The sequence below is a fragment of the Taudactylus pleione genome, unplaced genomic scaffold (genome assembly GCF_031769625.1).
Source record: "Taudactylus pleione unplaced genomic scaffold, aTauple2 ptg000214l, whole genome shotgun sequence".
NCBI lineage: Eukaryota > Metazoa > Chordata > Amphibia > Anura > Myobatrachidae > Taudactylus > Taudactylus pleione.
Genome location: NW_028284616.1, coordinates 14441625 through 14459975, shown reverse-complemented (window position 1 = coordinate 14459975; position 18351 = coordinate 14441625). Strand labels below are relative to the sequence as shown.

General features: G+C 41.8%; 1 protein-coding gene across 1 annotated transcript in view; it reads left to right on the top strand.

Moving 5' to 3' along the window:
• The window catches only part of INSR (insulin receptor), a 137480-nt gene that overhangs the window by 45102 nt on the left and 74027 nt on the right, over positions 1 to 18351 (top strand). Inside the window, exon 3 of the mRNA XM_088478470.1 lies at positions 8387 to 8938. Within this exon, the coding sequence (XP_088334596.1) occupies positions 8387 to 8938 (552 nt within the window). The remainder of the gene's footprint in view (positions 1 to 8386; positions 8939 to 18351) is intronic.

Sequence of the window (18351 nt, the reverse complement as noted above, 5' to 3'; positions counted from 1 at the left end):
AAAGAGGAATGGGCGAAACTGCCCAAAGATAGGTGTGCCAAGCTTGTGGCATCATATTCAAAAAGACTTGAGGCTGTAATTGCTGCCAAAGGTGTATCAACCAAGTATTGAGCAAAGGCTGTGAATACTTATGTACATGGGATTTCTTAGTTGTTGTTTTTTTTAATTAAATTGCCAAAAATCTAAAAAAACTTTTTACACATTGTCATTATGGGGTATTGTGTGTAGAATTTTGAGGACAAAAATTTATTTATTACATTTTGGAATAAGGCTGTAACATAACAAAATGTGGAAAAAGTGAAGCGCTGTGAATACTTTCCGGATGCACTGTATATATTTAGCTTTCTTGTTTGTATATATAAAATATAGTTTAGTAATATACACACACACACTTATGGTTGGTGTGATCTTGTGTGTGTCACCAATCAGTTGTGGACAGTGTGGTAACAAAATCAAAAGTACTGATGAGAGTACGTGGCAGATCTCTGAATAACAGATGTCGCCCCCCCTTCAACCAATCTGTGGAAAGGAAACCCAAGACTTCTCTGTTCTGTTCCTTTACTCTTGGAAAAGACACTTGTTCCTGAACTACTTGGGTTAACCCCTATACTTCCAGATTTTAACTATTTGACATAAATGAATGCATTCTATAAAAGGCCCTGATAGAGGCTAGCAAAGTAGTGCAAATGCAGCAGTGATTCATAACTTGTACTAAGATACAAGTCTGGGCTAGTGCACTTTAGGATCATCTCCACATTTACAGCTGATAATGGATCACACCGAGCAAGAGAAGAGTTCTGTTTTCTGTCACATCCTGATGATTTCTGCAAACACTAACTTACTAAGGTTCAGGTGACTATTGCAGCATTCCCAGGAACCCTGATTGCAGTGAGCACTTGTTGGTTTAGGTATTACAGCCAAGATGCTTCCTCGATTGCTAGCAATTCCCAACAGTATCTCCTATTGTGGGGATCATACCGATCCCCTATTGTGCTGGATAGTTATTTTGCGTTTATGATAGGTACCAGAATGGAACTACTAGAAGTCACATTAGGCTAGTCTCTAAGTCTAGAATGGATTAAATGCAGTCTGCAGGCCTCCCATCCACGTATCCCCTCAACTGCGTTTCCCCAGTGTTCCAGCTCATTAAACAGTACTCAGCCCTGGTGATGACCGTTCCTGTTGGCATTACCTCTGAATGAAGGGGAATATACTACATCTGCTGCCTGCCAGCTATACAGAAAAATGGCCACCTCTGGACTGCTTTCACTACCTCCCTAGTTACTGCTATATTTGAATTATACAGTGCACATATGTGCAGCCAGGGTTAGGTATAAAACTCGTTGTGTATGATAAATGGTGCTCCAGCCAATCAGCCCCCAACTGTCATTTTCCAAACAGATGACAGTTGGGAGCTGATTGGCTGGAGCACTGTTACTCATTGCGCATGATAAAACTCGTTGATAAATGAGGCCCTTAATCTCAAAATGGAAATCCAGCAACAGGACATAGAAGCAGGCAGGAGCGGTGGCCCCTAGGGAAATGTAGTATAAAGGTGTGAATTCACAAATTCTTGTATACGAGGCTGGTATATGTGAAGGGATGGAAGCTGCTATTTTGTTGGTTTATACCTTTTTAAAATAACACATGATTTATTGGAAGAAAGACGTTATTGAAAGGTAAATGTTATCAGAAGTGATTATTATCTGTTCGCATATGAGGATCTGGCAGTCATCCCATTTTTAATGGTATGGCCATTAAAAAGAATGACTACATACAGATGAGATGATTTGTTATTATTAACTGGATCCGAGAATTATGTTGACTTGTACCACTGAGGGCACTATTACTTTTATTGCTGTTTGTCAAGTATATTTGATGGCTTTTGTGTAATCACTACATGTGAAGGCAATACAAAAGGAAGTCCTTCTTTTCTCACACAAATATCTTCTAACTTTCCCATAACATTAATCATGAGAAGTAACAAAATCATAAACAGGTTTTATTCCCAGGAAATCTTTATATATGCATTGTTTCTCAGAGTTGCGCTCTCAGTCACCTTTTCCTACAGATCTTGCAATGATCTCTGGGCCTGATTCAGATGGGCCTGAGATCATCGACGCACTTGCGAGCGCACAGCACTCGCAAGTGGGTCGATGATGGGGTACTGCGCGGCGCGCGCATGCGCAACCCCCGGTGCTAGAGAGAAATTCTCTCGCTGCGGGACTCACTACAAAAGGGGCGGCTGTCGATGTTGATCGACAGCTCGCCCCGTTTTGTAGGAATGCCTGCCATATGTGGGAGGCACCACTGACATCACCAGTGATGTCAGTGGAGAGCTTCCTGCTCTGTTAGAGCAGGAAGCTCTCTGGGGCTTGCGACGGACGAGACGCTACCACAAGGGTCTCGTCGCAAGCCCCGATGGTCGCGACCATCACCTGGCCGCCTGCAAAACCTGTGGGCAATCAACCAGAGCTTAGCGAGCGGCCAGGAGGCCGCAACAACAACAAAAAAAAAACGCCCTGATTCAGAGCGAACGCTCTTAAAGAGCGTCCTGCTCTGAATCAGGCCCTCTGTTTCATGACATCTTGGAGAGACTTCCTTCAGTTAGGTATGCCAAGAAAGCTGTCATAGGGGTTAGGAGGGTAGTTCCTATTTCCTGGAACAGTAAGTAAGCAGTGTATGCAGGATCTGATTGGACAGTGGCAGTGCTTGTTTTACCAGACAGTAGAAAAAGTAACTGAAAGAGAAGTGCAATGGTTAAAGAAGTGAATAGTTTTAAAACATCAATAGTTTGGAAAAGGAAAATGTTTTTCCCTATTGTTTTTTGACAACATTATTATTTCATGCATTTCTGGATTAGTGCAGTGCAATGGTTACATATTTGTTTTCATAGTATGTAGAATTCTGGAGCTATAAAGAATGTGCAATATGCATGCAGTTCCCACATTTGAACAGAGAGAGTATTAGGTTACAGTCCTAAATAACAAGACTCTCCCTAAATTGTCTTCACTCCTATGGAGACCACTTTGGAGAAGGGGAGGCTGGCCACTGTAGGATCTGGAAGAGTTACGACTATGGATGTAGGCATGTCCTAGCAGCTATCCCTTTATGTAAAGCATTTTATGTTCTAACTGAGTATAAAAGTTATACAGAAGGTATGGGCTCTACAGAAGAATGTAGGAAGTGGAGGCTTGTTATAAATAATACTATTGTATGAGGTATTGGTCTGCAAGTTATTCATCAAGAAAGAGACTTAGGGGGCTTATGTAATAACCTAGTGAGATGCAGGTATGGGTGTGATTCCTGTGAGTCTGCCTGCATATTTAAAGTGTAAATCATTTAAAAGGCAAAACCAGGTTGGCTTGGCCTTTTAAATGATTGTCGCTTTGAAAATGCAGGCAGATTCACTGGAATTGTGCAGGCTATTGCATAAGCCCCTAGGTGTCAACCAGGAGATCCTGCTCAGAGAGATCGGTGGTGTATAGTAGCTATTGTTGAATTGGAGATCATGGGCAAAATTTACTAAGCAGCGGGATCTAAACCCTGGAGGTTTGACGGCAGGTTCTAAACCCCGGGGGGTTGGTGGCGGTTTGGTGGCGGTTTCTAAATGACAGCCCTGTTCTATTCTATTCTAAAATGTGTTTTGATGGCGGTTTTGCAGTGGTTTTGCAGCGGTTTTGGCCTTAGTAAATTTCCGGATAGCAAAACCACCACCAGACTGCCGGGGTTTAGAACCCGCCGCTTAGTAACTTTTACTCCTAGGGTTGAGATATAGCTGTTGTACATGTTGGTATTAATGATTTATCTACAAGTGATGTTGGAGAAGAGAAAATATTTCAGTAAGTCAAGAAATAATTGAATTTTTGTAGTCAAGCACTAACTGCTAACTCATTACTTCGCAGTTAAAAATGTCCGACAGTCAGTCTGCTACACAGACACAACCTAACAGCTCTCTGCATTTCATGTCTTGGAGAAGCAGGATGTTATGCTGGGTACACACTTAGCGATGTGTTCCCGGATGACATATCGTAATGGGTACACATTGAGCGATGTAATGAAGGACGGATCGATCCCTCGTTCCGTCCTTCATTACCTGCAGGGGTGCTGCATGCCTTATCGTCCGGTTGGCCGTGCAGTGCGGCCGACTGGACGGTATCGCATGCAACTGTGGGAGTGCGCATATTGGCCGTACGTGCTGGACGAACCGGCCAATATGTCGTTCCCATTCGGCCGGAAACTAATGCCGACATTGTCCTAGTGCAGTGGTCTCCAACTTTAATTAAGGTGTGAGCTACTTTGGAAAATTGAAACCTACTGAAGAGCTACTAATATTGTAGAAAAAAATAATCTGGCTAATAACTGAACAGTTGAAGGTAATTTAATGAAAATGAAAAAAAAAGTTCATAGTAAATAAAAATGCATTTAATTATTACAGTGATATTGTTGTAGTTTGTAAATAAAGTTTACGTACAGGCACATTTTACTGTTAATTACCGGCTTGAAGGAGGTATGAGCGGTAGAGTGTAATTTTCCGGCAAGGCTGCGCGGGAGTCACTCGCTCTGCCATAGCGTAGACGCCGTAGATGGAACAACAGGGAAGCACGTCAAGCTCTTGCTGTAGAGGCTGCGGCAATCACCTGACGTGCTTCCCTGTGGCTCCACCCATGGCGTTGATACCATGGGGGAGCACACGTCAGAGGTCAATACCTCCTATTTGACTTGGCAGTACTGCAGCTAGGTGAGCTACCAAAATTAAGACCACAAGCTACCGGTAGTTCATGAGCTACAGGTTAGAGACCACTGACCTAGTGTGTACCCAGCATTACAATGCAGAGAGATCTCCTCCTGAAAGAGTGGGACAGTCATTTTGCATGCCACCCACATCCAATTAAAGTAGGGAGCCCGGTGGTTTTATGATGCAGATTGCTCCTTTAAAACCTCAAGCGGCAGAGTCATGATGACACAATTGCAGCACCATGTACCCCGCACCACGGACATAGCTGACTCTACCGGACTGGGCTTTGTAAGAGTTGACAAATGAGATTCCAAAGCCTCTCTGTGCTGTGTGACTGTGGTTTCTATGGTAGTCCACAATTATAAACATTTATAGCTTTCTGAAGAAGTAAAAACCAGCATATTTTGTTAAAGCCTGCCTCAATTATGTAAAGAAACACACCTGTTATATTCATTGGGAAATAGAGAAATGCAGTAAAGTGTGATATCTTACACTTAATTCCTCATAATGAAAAATAGTGCAAGTTTGACACAATAATCCAAAAACAGAGGTTAGAATGAATGGTTATGTCACAGAGGAATAAGACCTATTTCTAGTTTAAGATGATATGAAGGCAAGCAAGGTGTGGGAAAAGCCACAATAATAGGCCAGGGTAATGCTTCCACCATTACTGTGTTCAGGTCTTGAGTCCTTGGCTTGTTAGACACTGGTCCTATCTTGATAAAGACATTAAGAAAATCAGTGAAATAATTAACTTCAAGAGCTGAACATCTACCTTGTAGCGGAATAAATAGATAGAGGTAATATGATAAATACATTCAAAGGAATTAATGGAACGCAAAAGAGCTGTATGTTTACAAATGTGTATTTCTAGAACATGGGGAACACCATTTGAAATTTAAAAGGAAACCAAAGGATAGAAATCTTCTATTAGAAATGATGACTAGATCCATGGAATAGTCTCCCAGCAGGTATGTTGTGAACTCATACAGCAAAATTATTAAAGAACGCATGCAGCAAACATGTCTCTTGTATATTAAGAAAACCAAAATGAGCGCTACTTCACTCCTCCCTATAAAAAGCACCAACTAGAAGTGCAGCAAAATAATTTCCTGCCATAAATTATATACTTCTGTGTGTTAAGAGGATCCATGAAGTACTCTGATTACCAACTTGTCTATCCTATACCATAAGCTCCCCACCCCATTTAAAGAGGTGGTCTACTTTTAGGTGTAACCCATCTGTATGTCCTGCCCCCTCTAGGAGGTACTAGGAAGTATTTGGAGCCACTTACCTGGAATCACTGCAGTTACCTGTCTACGAGAAGGCATCCATTGTGGACACTAGGCGATTTTACTTAGCGATTGCACGATTGCGACATCGTAATCGTTCAATTGCTCAGTAATCATGCACAAATCTAGCACTATAATGTCGGAAACGACCAGCGAAGCGCACTCTTGCTGGTCATTCCCGATATTGTCCATCGCCTGAACATGCAGCCCAATCTGTCGATAACATCAGATTGGCCATGTTCAGGAATGATGGAGGGTAGCTACACAAACAAATCTCAAAGCACAGTAAGCCAGTGAAAAAAAAAAATGAAATAAATGGAATCCGCTTTAACTGTGGTATGAATAAAATACAGAATTTTTGGTTACACACATTTGTATCCATCACTTTGCGATGTGTATGCTAATAGGACAGCCCTAACCCTACATCCTTAATGAACTGTTATGCATTTTCTATTTCCTGACAGTAGTTTATTGGGGAGTTTATTTCTTTTATAGATAACCCCTACCTTTCTAGAACCTCTTGATACATTCATTAAACAACTTCCAATTTCTGTATTATTTTTAGCAAGTGTTCCTGACTTTAATTATCAAAATGAGCAAGTTGTCTACATGAAGTGATCTTCACTTCTCTTTGTTAGGCATTTACTAGTTATGATACACTTGAGTATAAATGAGAGACATGTTGAATGCTAATAGACAGACAGTTTAATACTTAAGGGGGGTATCCACTACCAGATGTGAAAACGACTGCACGATTACGACATTGTAATCGTGCAGTCGTTGTCAGTTGTGTGATGAGCCTGCACTGAACATGCAGACGTTTAGTGCAGGGTCATCAATCATCTGGAAACATGCTCAACCTGACGATATCGTCAGGTTGACCAGCATGTCGGAGAGATCATAGATGTCTAAACGACCAGCGGGCACGCGCATCGCTGGTCGTTTTAGACATTTTTGCAATAGATTTGTAAACTATTTATGAACGATTTGCAAACGATTGAACGATCAAACGATCGTTATCGTTCATAAAAATCGCTAAGTGGATAACCCCCTTTATTGTTTGCTTTTGAATTGTAAGATGAGGAAACATAATTTCCCATTCTCTGTAATGTGTCAGTACATGAGCGTCTGAAAGCTTCATAACACTTTTTATGGCTGGAAAAATGCAGTGTTGAAAAGCACCTGACATTTACCTTAGGGCTTATACATACAAGCAACTTGCTGCTATATGTATGGCAAAGTTGAACAGTGTCCTCCTATTTTGGCCTTTTGTTGGTTCTCCCAACATGTATAAGTGAAAACCAATCTAGCAAGTTACCTAAAGTAATCTGAGCTGTCCATAGCAATGCAATGGCTGTGTGGACAAGCCCTAAGACTAGAGAAACTACATAAAAGTCGTTTTTAAATCAACCAATAGGATTTGATGTCAAGGTAAAAAAAAAAAAGATATGTATATATCCTCTGAACTATTTCTAGGTAAGAAAAGTGTGTTGAGCATGGCAAGGAAGTATTATTTAAATATGTATTCAGAAAACGTACTTCTTTACAAAATGCCGAAAATCCCTTTTCAATCTTACATGCTCCTTTGTAAGCTATACATCTGTGTGAATGAGGTCTCATTCCATGGGGTATATTTACTAAATTAGTTACTAAATGTCATTTTTTTTCCATTAATTTTGATTGATTTAAAGTCTATCAACATTGATGTTATGTTTCTGAGGCTAAATCACACATTTACTAACACTTACAAAAAAATAAAAAATTATCTGTTAGTAAATGTTGTGTTTCTGGGGGTACATCACACATCGATGTTGATTGATTTTAATTGATTTTTAATCGATTTTAAATCAATTAAAATTTACGTTTTAGTAATTATACCCCCTAAGCTATGATCGATTTTCATTATGATTCTGTATAGCATTGTTAATTTAAAAACTGTTGTGTGCCAACACCTAAAGTTGGGGAGGAAATTAATTAAAACGCCAGACTTGCTTTACAAACTCCTAAACATGCATTACCCAGGATTTATATTTTCTTTAATGAAAACCAAATGTAATTCGGAATTAAGAGCATGAACATACAATAGTTTGTGGAAATAGCAACATGTCTATAATTTACAATATTTTATTACTGGTAATTTGTGAGCAATTTTTTTATTACAACCCCTTAAAATGTTTCCTATATCTGTAAAATGGTGGCTATTTGCATGTAAACAAAGTGTATGTGTGTGTATATATATATATATATATATATATATATATATATATATATATGTGTATGTGTATATATATATATATATATATATATAAATATAAATTCTTATATTTCTCTGTTTTTTTTTTATACTCTCTTTCAGTTTGCTCCAGCATGGATATCCGGAACAACCTTACCAAGTTTTATGATCTGGAGGACTGCACTGTTATTGAAGGTCACCTACAAATTTTGCTCATGTTTAACACCAATCCGGAAAACTTCCGAACTTTGAGTTTTCCCAAACTTACTATGATAACGGACTACCTCCTTCTCTTCCGAGTTTATGGCCTGGAAAGTCTCAAAGACCTTTTTCCAAACCTCACAGTCATCCGTGGTACCCGACTCTTTTTCAACTATGCCCTTGTAATTTTTGAGATGGTTCATCTAAAGGAAATTGGGCTACACAACCTTATGCACATAAGTAGGGGCTCTGTCAGGATTGAGAAAAACAATGAACTATGCTACCTTTCTACTATTGATTGGTCCAAAATCCTTGACTCTGTGGAGGACAACTTCATCCGCCTCAACAAAGATGATAAGGAGGAATGTGGTGATGTCTGCCCTGGTGCTATACAGGGAAAGATCAGTTGCTTGTCTACTGTAATTAATTCCGTGTTTGGTGCACGCTGCTGGACTCAGGATCATTGTCAGAAAAGTAAGTGGTTTTCTTCTCTCTTCTAGTTTGTGAAGCTGTTATCTGAGATGGCTGCACTTTGTAACCAGTGCCTTCCATTGCATCTGCTGAATAATAATTATTATTATTATTAGCATTTATTTATATGGCGCCACAAGTGTTCCGCAGCGCCTTACAAAGTACAAAAACAAATTGTATACAAGTGACTTACAGAACAATACAATACAGGACATGGATAATATATATTGCTACATTAGTGACCATATCACCCAGATAAGCAACAGAGCATAAGCAACCAAGTGTTAGGTGCCCTAGTGGTGAGTAAGAAGTAAATGACACTATAGTAAGGAGAAGCACAAGAGGGTAGATGGCCCTGCTCGTGAGAGCTTACATTCTAAAAAGGTGGGGGAAGACAAACTGGGTTGACACAGATGGGGTAGATGGGGACGAATGAGCATGTAGCAAGGAGTTAGAATGATAGCTGGAAGGCTTTGATGAAGTAGTGGGTCTTGAGAGCCCGTTTGAAGGATTGCAAACAGGTGGAGAGTCTGATGCGGAGTGGGAGAGAGTTCCAGAGGTGGGGAGCAGTGCGGGCAAAATCTTGGAGGCGGGAGTGGGAGGAAGTATAATGACACAACTTTATTGAAGTTTCATCTTAGCTGAAACAGGGTCAATATTGTAAGGGGGCAAGTCCGTTCTTGGCAATGTGCCTCGTCTGGCTGCATACTTTGCCTTTTATAATGGTAAGGAATTTTGGTTCATTTTCCTGTACACTACTATGGGGTGCGAGGAAAAATGAACAATGATCCAGCACTGCAGAGTGCCTTCATGATCATTCAGTAGAAGAATAGAATAGAAGCACTTCCAGTTACAGTACTTACATAACTTCTATTCTGCTAAATGTGTTGTGTGGAGATGAATTGAAATACAAAGGGAAATGGTCTCTGTTTTGGATTATAAACATTAGATGCACTGGAAGATTTAAGACCAAAGTAGTGGCCAAATTGAACATAGATACATCCACTTGGTGCTTCATTCCAGGAAACAGATCTACAAGTGAAGGACCTTTGATGATGTCAGTTTTAGAGGTCAGTCCAATTAGGTACACGTTTGCAAGTGCGAGATTGTTTCATGAAACTCACACACTGCGCGCGAATACTCGCTCCCTAGAATCGCTCAATCCAATTAGAAATGCCAGCTCGCGCTATTCGCGGGAAAGGTATGCAAATTTTCTATAGCATGCGACTTGGGAGAATGGCATGAAAAAGTGGGGGAACCATCCTGGACTCCATAAAACAATTTAGTTAACAGAATAATACAGAAGACTGTTAGTGGACCAAAGGAAAGTACTGGATGTTTTTAAATGGTGTCAATTGGCTGATTTGTGCATTAAAAAAAAAAAAAAAAAAAAGAATTAGAAATAAATTATTAAAAGCAAACTTTTTTTGTTTAATCTCCAAATGAATTAAATGAAAAATGCAGAAAAAAAAAAAGTGATTTTGTGTTAATTTGTGGTCACTTTAACTTAAACAAAATGGTACAATGCTATCTTTTTTTTTTAATTTCAAAATATACTGAAATTACATTTTGGGGTGCTTAACTAACAAAAAAGTTGATTTGGGGTAATTTGAGGCTTTAAAAAAAAAAAAAAAAAAAAAAGGTAAGTAATTATTGGGCCTATTAAGCTAATTGAAAACATCTAAATGCCTAAGTATTTATTGGGGGGGCTGTCCAATGGGTTCTAAAGTAATCCCAACATAGTTACCTTTAAAATAAAGATTTTGACTGCCATCTCACACCCTTAGAGGGTTGCGCACACAAATTCTCAAACTTAATCTGAAAAAAATGTGTAAGTTTTGAATTGGATTGCAACTGCACTTCACAGTGCGAGTTTTTAGTGAAAACTGCTCACACAAGCCAACTCGTATCTAGTTGAGTTGACTCCTTAGATTTAGTTTAAGATGTAATAGAAAGCCCTATTTCAGGTTTACTTGGTGATGGTCCTATGTGTGGTTTAATTAGCCTTTTATGCTTTAATATATGCTATACACAGATGTGTCATTATACATCTTTGCTGCAGTAGCGCTAAAAAGTCCCACTCGGCGCACCAGGTCCCATGAGACTCTGCTAGCAGCAGGCGCCTTTTTTACGTTTTTTTTTGCAGAAAATGCGTCTAAGTCATGATGCGACTAGGAAGCACCAGAAGACTGCGCTGAGTAATTTGATATGTGACACTTCTATATATGTGTGCAATTTATGTGGCCATACACCTGCACAACCAGCATAAGATAAGATTCACATACGATTCCCCGGACCTCCTATGGCAGTCCCGGCGGCACAATACGTTGTTTTCCATTGCATATGATTTCTTGTACGATCGATCGTGTGCCTCATGCGCTCATCAGGGAAAAGTAATTGAAATTACAGGAATGGACGCACGATGCATCGCATGCACAAAATACGCGGTACGATCTGCACGTTATAGAGTGGATAATATATATGGGTTGCACATCTGATCATACGATCCGTTTTAGGAGTTGCGGGAGCGCGCATCGGATCGTATCATACTCCAAAAATACACGATTCATCGTAAGACTCGTCTAAAAAACGGGCAATCGGCCCGAAATCGTGCAGGTGTATGGCCAGCATTAGTTTCTGAATACGAAGTGCTACAATGTAGCGGCTGCAGCTTTTTTAATTCCACGTTCCATTGTGTTTTATATACAAACTTAGTCGCACACAGATATACAAGTGCCGCCTATCAAATTAATCAGCACTGCCTATCAAATTAATCAGCACATCCTCGTGGCATTGCATTGCGACATAGATAGATTGTCATCCAGAAAGGACGCCCGACGCTATCAGAGTAACACGGTACATAGAGGCTCACTCACGCTAGCAGAGTAACACGGTACCTAGAGGCTCACTCACGCCAGGCAAGTCACGCTTCGTGCTAGATGTATGAGGACACATCTGTATATTAAAGCATAATTAATGATATCCAGGGACCTTAATGTCTATGTGGAATAACATCGATAGAACATTGCCACACATTGGCTACACTCTCACAATGGCAGTATGCTTTGTTGGTTTTGGTAAGTTATAACATTGTTTTGGAAAAGAGCTGTCCAAGGTAAGGGGGAACTGTTAAATGACATGTGAATGTGAACCATCAAGTATTAAATATGGTCTTTTGTAAAAGTCAGTATGTTATAGATATAATAGATAGATATATTTATTTATAGATCATATATATATTTATTTATTCATTATATATTAGTAAATGAATGCAAATAACACATATATATTATATATAAAGGAGAAGGCAATGTAGTAATGGTGAAAACCCTTTTATCTGGTGCACCAACTGCATCTGTTTTTAGTTCAAAGTAATTAAATAAAAGCAATCAATGCAAACAACATTTATAGAAGTTACACAAAAGCTAGCCAGCAACAATATTTAAACTGATTACTGTGTCATTGGGTACAATAGTGCAAATAAGTTTTGTTAAACAGAAAATGTAAAATTAAAGCAAATTTCTACTTCAGGGTCCATAGGGGGTCCACAGGGTTGACCTTGGGGTATAGGTTGGGACCAAATCCGGGCACCACGCAGTTAAAGCTTTCAGCTCCCAGGATGCACTGGGTCCACTCTCCCTATAACCCCGCCCCCAAGCCAGAGGCACCTCAGTTTAAGTTGGTGCCCGGCCGGAGTCGGGTCACCGTTATCGCAGGAGGGGCTGATTAGCTTACTTTTATTTTATGAGTTAAAGGTTTTTTTATTTTACTTTGACTCTGCAGAGCGGCAGCGTCGGACTGTCCATAGGACATCCAAGCTGCCGCTCCGTCACCCCGCCGGAGCTGAGACGCCAGTACAGATCTGGGAATCTCAGCGGCACCCCAGAGTCTGTACTAGCCGGACTCTGCGGGCGCGCAGGACTGCTGCCGGATTGACGGGGAGCAGGTAAGGTCGCGGGTAACCGCTTGCGGTGATCCGCAAATTTAATATGCAGTCCGATGCCTCCGGTCTCTGGGGACAGACCAGAGGCGCTGACAGTGGCTCCCCCTCCATGGAGGCTAACCCCGCGTGTCCACTAGACCACCAGGGACTTAACGATCGGCGCTGGGAGCCGGCGTCCCGGGGGTTAATAGCCGCCCAGGTGAGGAAGCCTTTCCTGTTGTAGCTGCTCCTCAGCTCAGCGCGCCTTTCAGTGTCTATAGTCTGGCGTCGCTGAGCTGCTTCCTCTGAGGTCTCCAGGTGGCCATTTTCTCTGTGGTGCAGCAGCAGAAATCTCCGGAGATGGCAGTTGGTCCAGTCCCCCTGCGTACCTCACCATCAGGTCAGTGTACACAGCGCTGTAGCCTTCCCAGACACTGAATCTAGGCAGTTGAATGTAGCGACATTTTGCAGTATATTATATGTCATGTTCATGTGTATATGTATATATATATATATTTCTGCATTGTATGTGACTTATGCTAGCGCTGACTGTCTGCTTTTTCTCTCACCTGTCAGTGTATATCTATCCCTTTTCTCTGCCCGGATACAGGTGTACCTAGGGTGGTTTATCGACCTCACATATATATACTTGTCAATATTTGTGAGGTTTTGTCACATACTGTTGCGTGCTGCACGTTGCCATATTTTATATGGAATTGTGTGTTGCATACGCTGATAATGGGTACCTGCAGCTAATCTTAGTGTTAGTACCAGTATAGCGCTGTTGATTTTCCACGATGGCGTGTTAGTCAGATGTGTCTGACTAGGGAATACAGCACGATACTGCACCCATTCTTGCTATCCTGCCTGTCATGTGCTGCAGGTATGAATGCGGAGGATTTAACTCGGAAAGGGTTATGTTTGAGGTGCCGGGCTCCTTACAGAATCCCCCTGGGGCAGTTTGTTTCTCTGGACACTGACCTCCCTTGCGGATCGCCTGGCGGCCCCCTTAGTTGCAACCCACTTTGGGTTGCTTCAGCATGCTACCCTTCCCTCTCAGTTCTTGCAATTACCCCTGTGACACAGACTACTGCTCCCTACCAGAGTTTTTAAAATTCCCTCAGGTAACAGTCTGTCATTTCCCAGGCAGGGACTACCACAACAGCCACCCTGGGTGGATGCCGTTTCTACGGTACACAAAATGGCGTAATAAGCACCCGGTGGTTACTGCCCAGTTTGCACTGCTGTCTAACATAGATCGTCAGCCAAGGGTGCACTGGATGAGGTGTCGGACTCCTTCTCACGAGGGGGTACCTAAATCAAGTATTTTTTTTTATCCCTGCCTTGGTGCTGGTGGTTATGTCCATCCTGCACCTAAAATCAAAACACCCTCAGTTTAAGCAATTAAAATGTCTTCGGCTGTTTTCCCCCTCTCTGACCAGCGGGTGGATCACATGGCGGAGGTCGGGCAATTGCCAGATAAGAGGTATCACAAGTGCATTGGGCCTCATGTTTCCCATTCCCTGAGGGTCATTGCAAATAATAGGTGTCACCTCCTGGGGTGGATTCATGTTGTTTGTCTGATTAAGAGCGCTACTATGCCTCCCATCCTTGCCCGGACGGATTCTACAGAACCGTAGGTGGTGACTTTGCCTGAAATCAATATACACGTTTTCAGGGGCTGTTGCCCATCCAACCATGGCTATCGCAGGGGTGGCTAATGCTATGGAGTGCTCTGCCGCTGCATTTGTAGAGCTTTTTCCCTTAAAAAAAAGCTTCTGGGGATCAGACGCATTTTGTGGCTCACATTTAAAAGAGCAGTTTCACATGTTGGAGCCGGTCATTCGACATTGGATGCTGGTCTCCTACTCGTCAGGGTTTCGGCTGCGACTGCATCCGCCACCATACCCTATGGCTGCGCTCATGGACGGCAGAGGTAGTCTCCATGGTAGGCCTTATAATGGACTATTTTGGGGAGATCTTGTTTGGTCCTGACCTTGACAAGATTGTAGCAATGTTGGCAGTTTCACTCTGTAAATTTCCGCCTTCAGCTACTCCCACTACGAGGCCTTGGACTACATCTGTTGAGTCTTTTTGTCCTCAGGGACAGCCTAAGGGCCAGTCTTTTCTTAGGCTGTCGGTATCCACGAGGGCCGCCATACCTGGTACCGAGCAGACCTGGTCATCCAGATGCCCTGCTTCTGAAACTGAAGGACAAACCTTCAGCCTGACGGGACAGGTCTTCATCTGGGGGATCCCAGAGTGAGATTCCGACTTTCTCAGTTCGCCCAGTGCTGGTGTCAAGTCACCACGGACGCTTGGGTAAGAGGTGAAGTCTCTCACGGGGGCGCCCTCTCATTGCTCAGATGGCCTCCCCACATAATTTGCTACACAGGCCTTACTTCAGACCCGAACAAGGCCTTACAAGTCCTAAAAGCTGTACAGTCCTTGCGATAAGCAGGGGTAATTATGCCAGCCCCGCTATTTCAGCGAGGGACTGGTTATTCTACCTTTCTTTCTGGTGCAGAGGCCGAATGGTCCTCATTGGCCTATCCTCTATCTGAAATCCCTGACCCAATTCCAAAAGGGGCCTAGGTTCAGGAGGGAACCCCTAAGCTCCATCATCCAAGCTATGGATCCTGGGGACTTTATGGTATCGCTGGTTATTCAGGACACGTACCTACAGGTACCTATAGAGCCCTCTCATCAGCGATAGCTCAGGTTTGTTGTGCCACAGCAACTCTTCCAGTTTTCAGGTTCTGCCCTTTGGACTGTCCACAGCCCCACCGGGGTTTACCAGATTTGTGGCTTTTATGACAGTCCACTTGTTCAGGGTATCCGACTGCTCCTGTATCCGGGCGACCTCCTGTTCTTTACAGGATCACCAGGATTTTTTGAAGGCATTTCCAGTTATCCATTGCTTCACTTCATTAGCACGAAGGGTTAATCAACTGGGAAAAAGTCCTCCCTGAATTCCTCACAGGATATAATTCATCTGGGAGCCCTGCTGGATTCTCAGAATCGGAGAATCCTTTCTAACATTAGACAAGATCTCCACTCTTTAACTACGAGCGCGCAGATGTCTCCACAGTTGACAAGTGGCTATACACTCTGTCATGTGGGTTCTAGATGACTTCGTATGACTATCTCAGGGGCCTACACATAGGCTAGGCCTTTCTGTTTTGGTTGATACTACTTCTACTCGGGCTGTGGGCCCCTATTGGGCGGCTTGCTGTGGCGCCTCGGCTGTTCTGCCTTGCTAGGTGGCCACGTGGTCTTCTGTTTGTAAGGGCCCCTATGTACCACCTAATGGTGGAAATGTAAATAACATATGTAATTTTGACAAGGAAGATGGGGCCCCCCTCAGCTGAGGGCCCCATAGTAGCTGCACCTTTTGCAGATATGGTAGTTAGCCCCATGGCTTGCTCTGCGCCCTTTGAGTAATATTTTCCATCTGCTTATTTCGTTAAATACAAAGCGGCTCAATATTTGCATACAAAAAAAAAAAAATGCATTTGCATCCCCCTACATTGTAACATGGTTTGCTCCAGGTGCAAATTGTTTTTTTTTTTTTTTTTAATTGCTCCTAACTCTACTTAAGCTCCTGTATTCTATGCAGTGATCTGATTTGATTTGTCCCTCACGGAGCCTCACAATCTTTGACACCTTACTTACACTTTTTACTTGTCACTTCCAGATGTTGTTAGTGTTTTATAAACCTGTTAATAACATGCACACACGTGGCCTGATTCAGAGACGGACGCTAATGCAATCGCAGCAACGATTTTGCACGGAGCACAGCTGCGAAAATATGCTAATGTTTCCAAAGCATAGCCGAGCATAATTACGTCCACTGCTGCCTTCTCATATCCGTCCAACTACGTGCAACAGCGTAAATAACAGTGACGCAGGTTGGACAGACATGAAGCATGTAAGTCAAGTCTGACCAGCCGCAAATACTGCAGCTCTCCTGAAATACAGAGAGCTCTCATGCTGCAAAAGAGATCGCAATAGCTAATTTATGCACGCCCAGGAAACACGGATTAAACCGTCAGTCATGCCTGCGTTTGCCTAACCACCCTCCGTTACCTCCCCCAAACGCTGACTACCTGTCACTCACTTTGCCAGTGGTTCCTCTGTGCGCGCACAATTGCAAAACTATCGCACGTGTGCAGTGCGGCAGCACCATAGCAAGCAATCGCTAGATCTGCCGGCATTGTGTAAATATCTGAATCAGGCCCACTCTGCCTAACAAAGGGCGTGCATGGCTGAAATAAGTAGTATCAATCTATATGAATATTTTGATTAGTTATCCACAGTTGTCTCCTCTGTTCTTTTTAGATTTAGTCCAAAGCAATTTGTCATAAATGCTGGAATCATCACCTGAATCTTAACAGTGGGGACCACATCTAAAGCTTTATTTACCAATGGCATAGTTAAACTTCCCAACAATGAATGATTGTGTCATGAAGGCTATTGCTGTGATCCTATCTCTCGCTCTCTAGGAAACAGCAGCCTGTAATGTCAGTGCAGCAGTATAATGTATGTTTTGTCAGTTTCCTGTTTGGGTTTTGTTTCCTATTAATTACTTCCTATCCAGGTCTTGCACAGTTTGGAAAAGGAATTCATTTCAGCAGGCAGGGGGATGTGCTTATAAATGTATCTTCTGTCATGCTTACAAGAAAGAAATGGCTAGGTTCTCTACAGGAGGAATATTGTAGGAATGTTATTTAGTGGGGCTTTGCCAGCTGTAGATTTGGATGCTATTATTTATCACACGTATGGGCTGAAAAGATTTGCTAAATATGTTGTGGCTATATTTCAAGAGCATGTCAAGTTTTTTTTAGTCGATTTCCTTTGTTATAGGCTACTTTAATCATAATCCTCTTGACTATTCAAAACGTGTAATATCCATGACAAGATACAACTCCAAATCTAACACAGATACACAGCTGCTCTGAGAGTTTCTGTTACTACAGTATATCTGGGGATTGTGTAATTTAAAATTGGCAATAATTATGTTTAAAAATGGATTAGATGTCTTCCTTGTCAGAGCTGGCATTTCGCTGGGGGTTTCGGTCTCGGGCTAAACCACATGATTACTGAGCACAGTGTCTTGGATAGAAATGATCAATACAGTAAAACAACTCAAATTTTGTCGGATATGAAGTTTTTCACATATACATTTGTGACTGTTAAATTTTAATAAGGAATTGACTTGTATATTTGGCATTTTGACAACTTAAAAACAGATGTTAAAGAAGTTTTAGATTTTTTTACTATTATTAGACTGAAATAAAAAAAAAATAGAAGGCTCTCACAATTATCGTGTGCAATATAACATCCTATGTATAATTTATTTGACTATCACTCATGACAATTTATGTTATACCTAAAACAACAGGCTAAAATATGACTTTACACAGTTGTCTATATAACTATTTGCAGAGACTGGGGGGTATTCAATTATGCATAAGATTTACCCCGCTGCTAA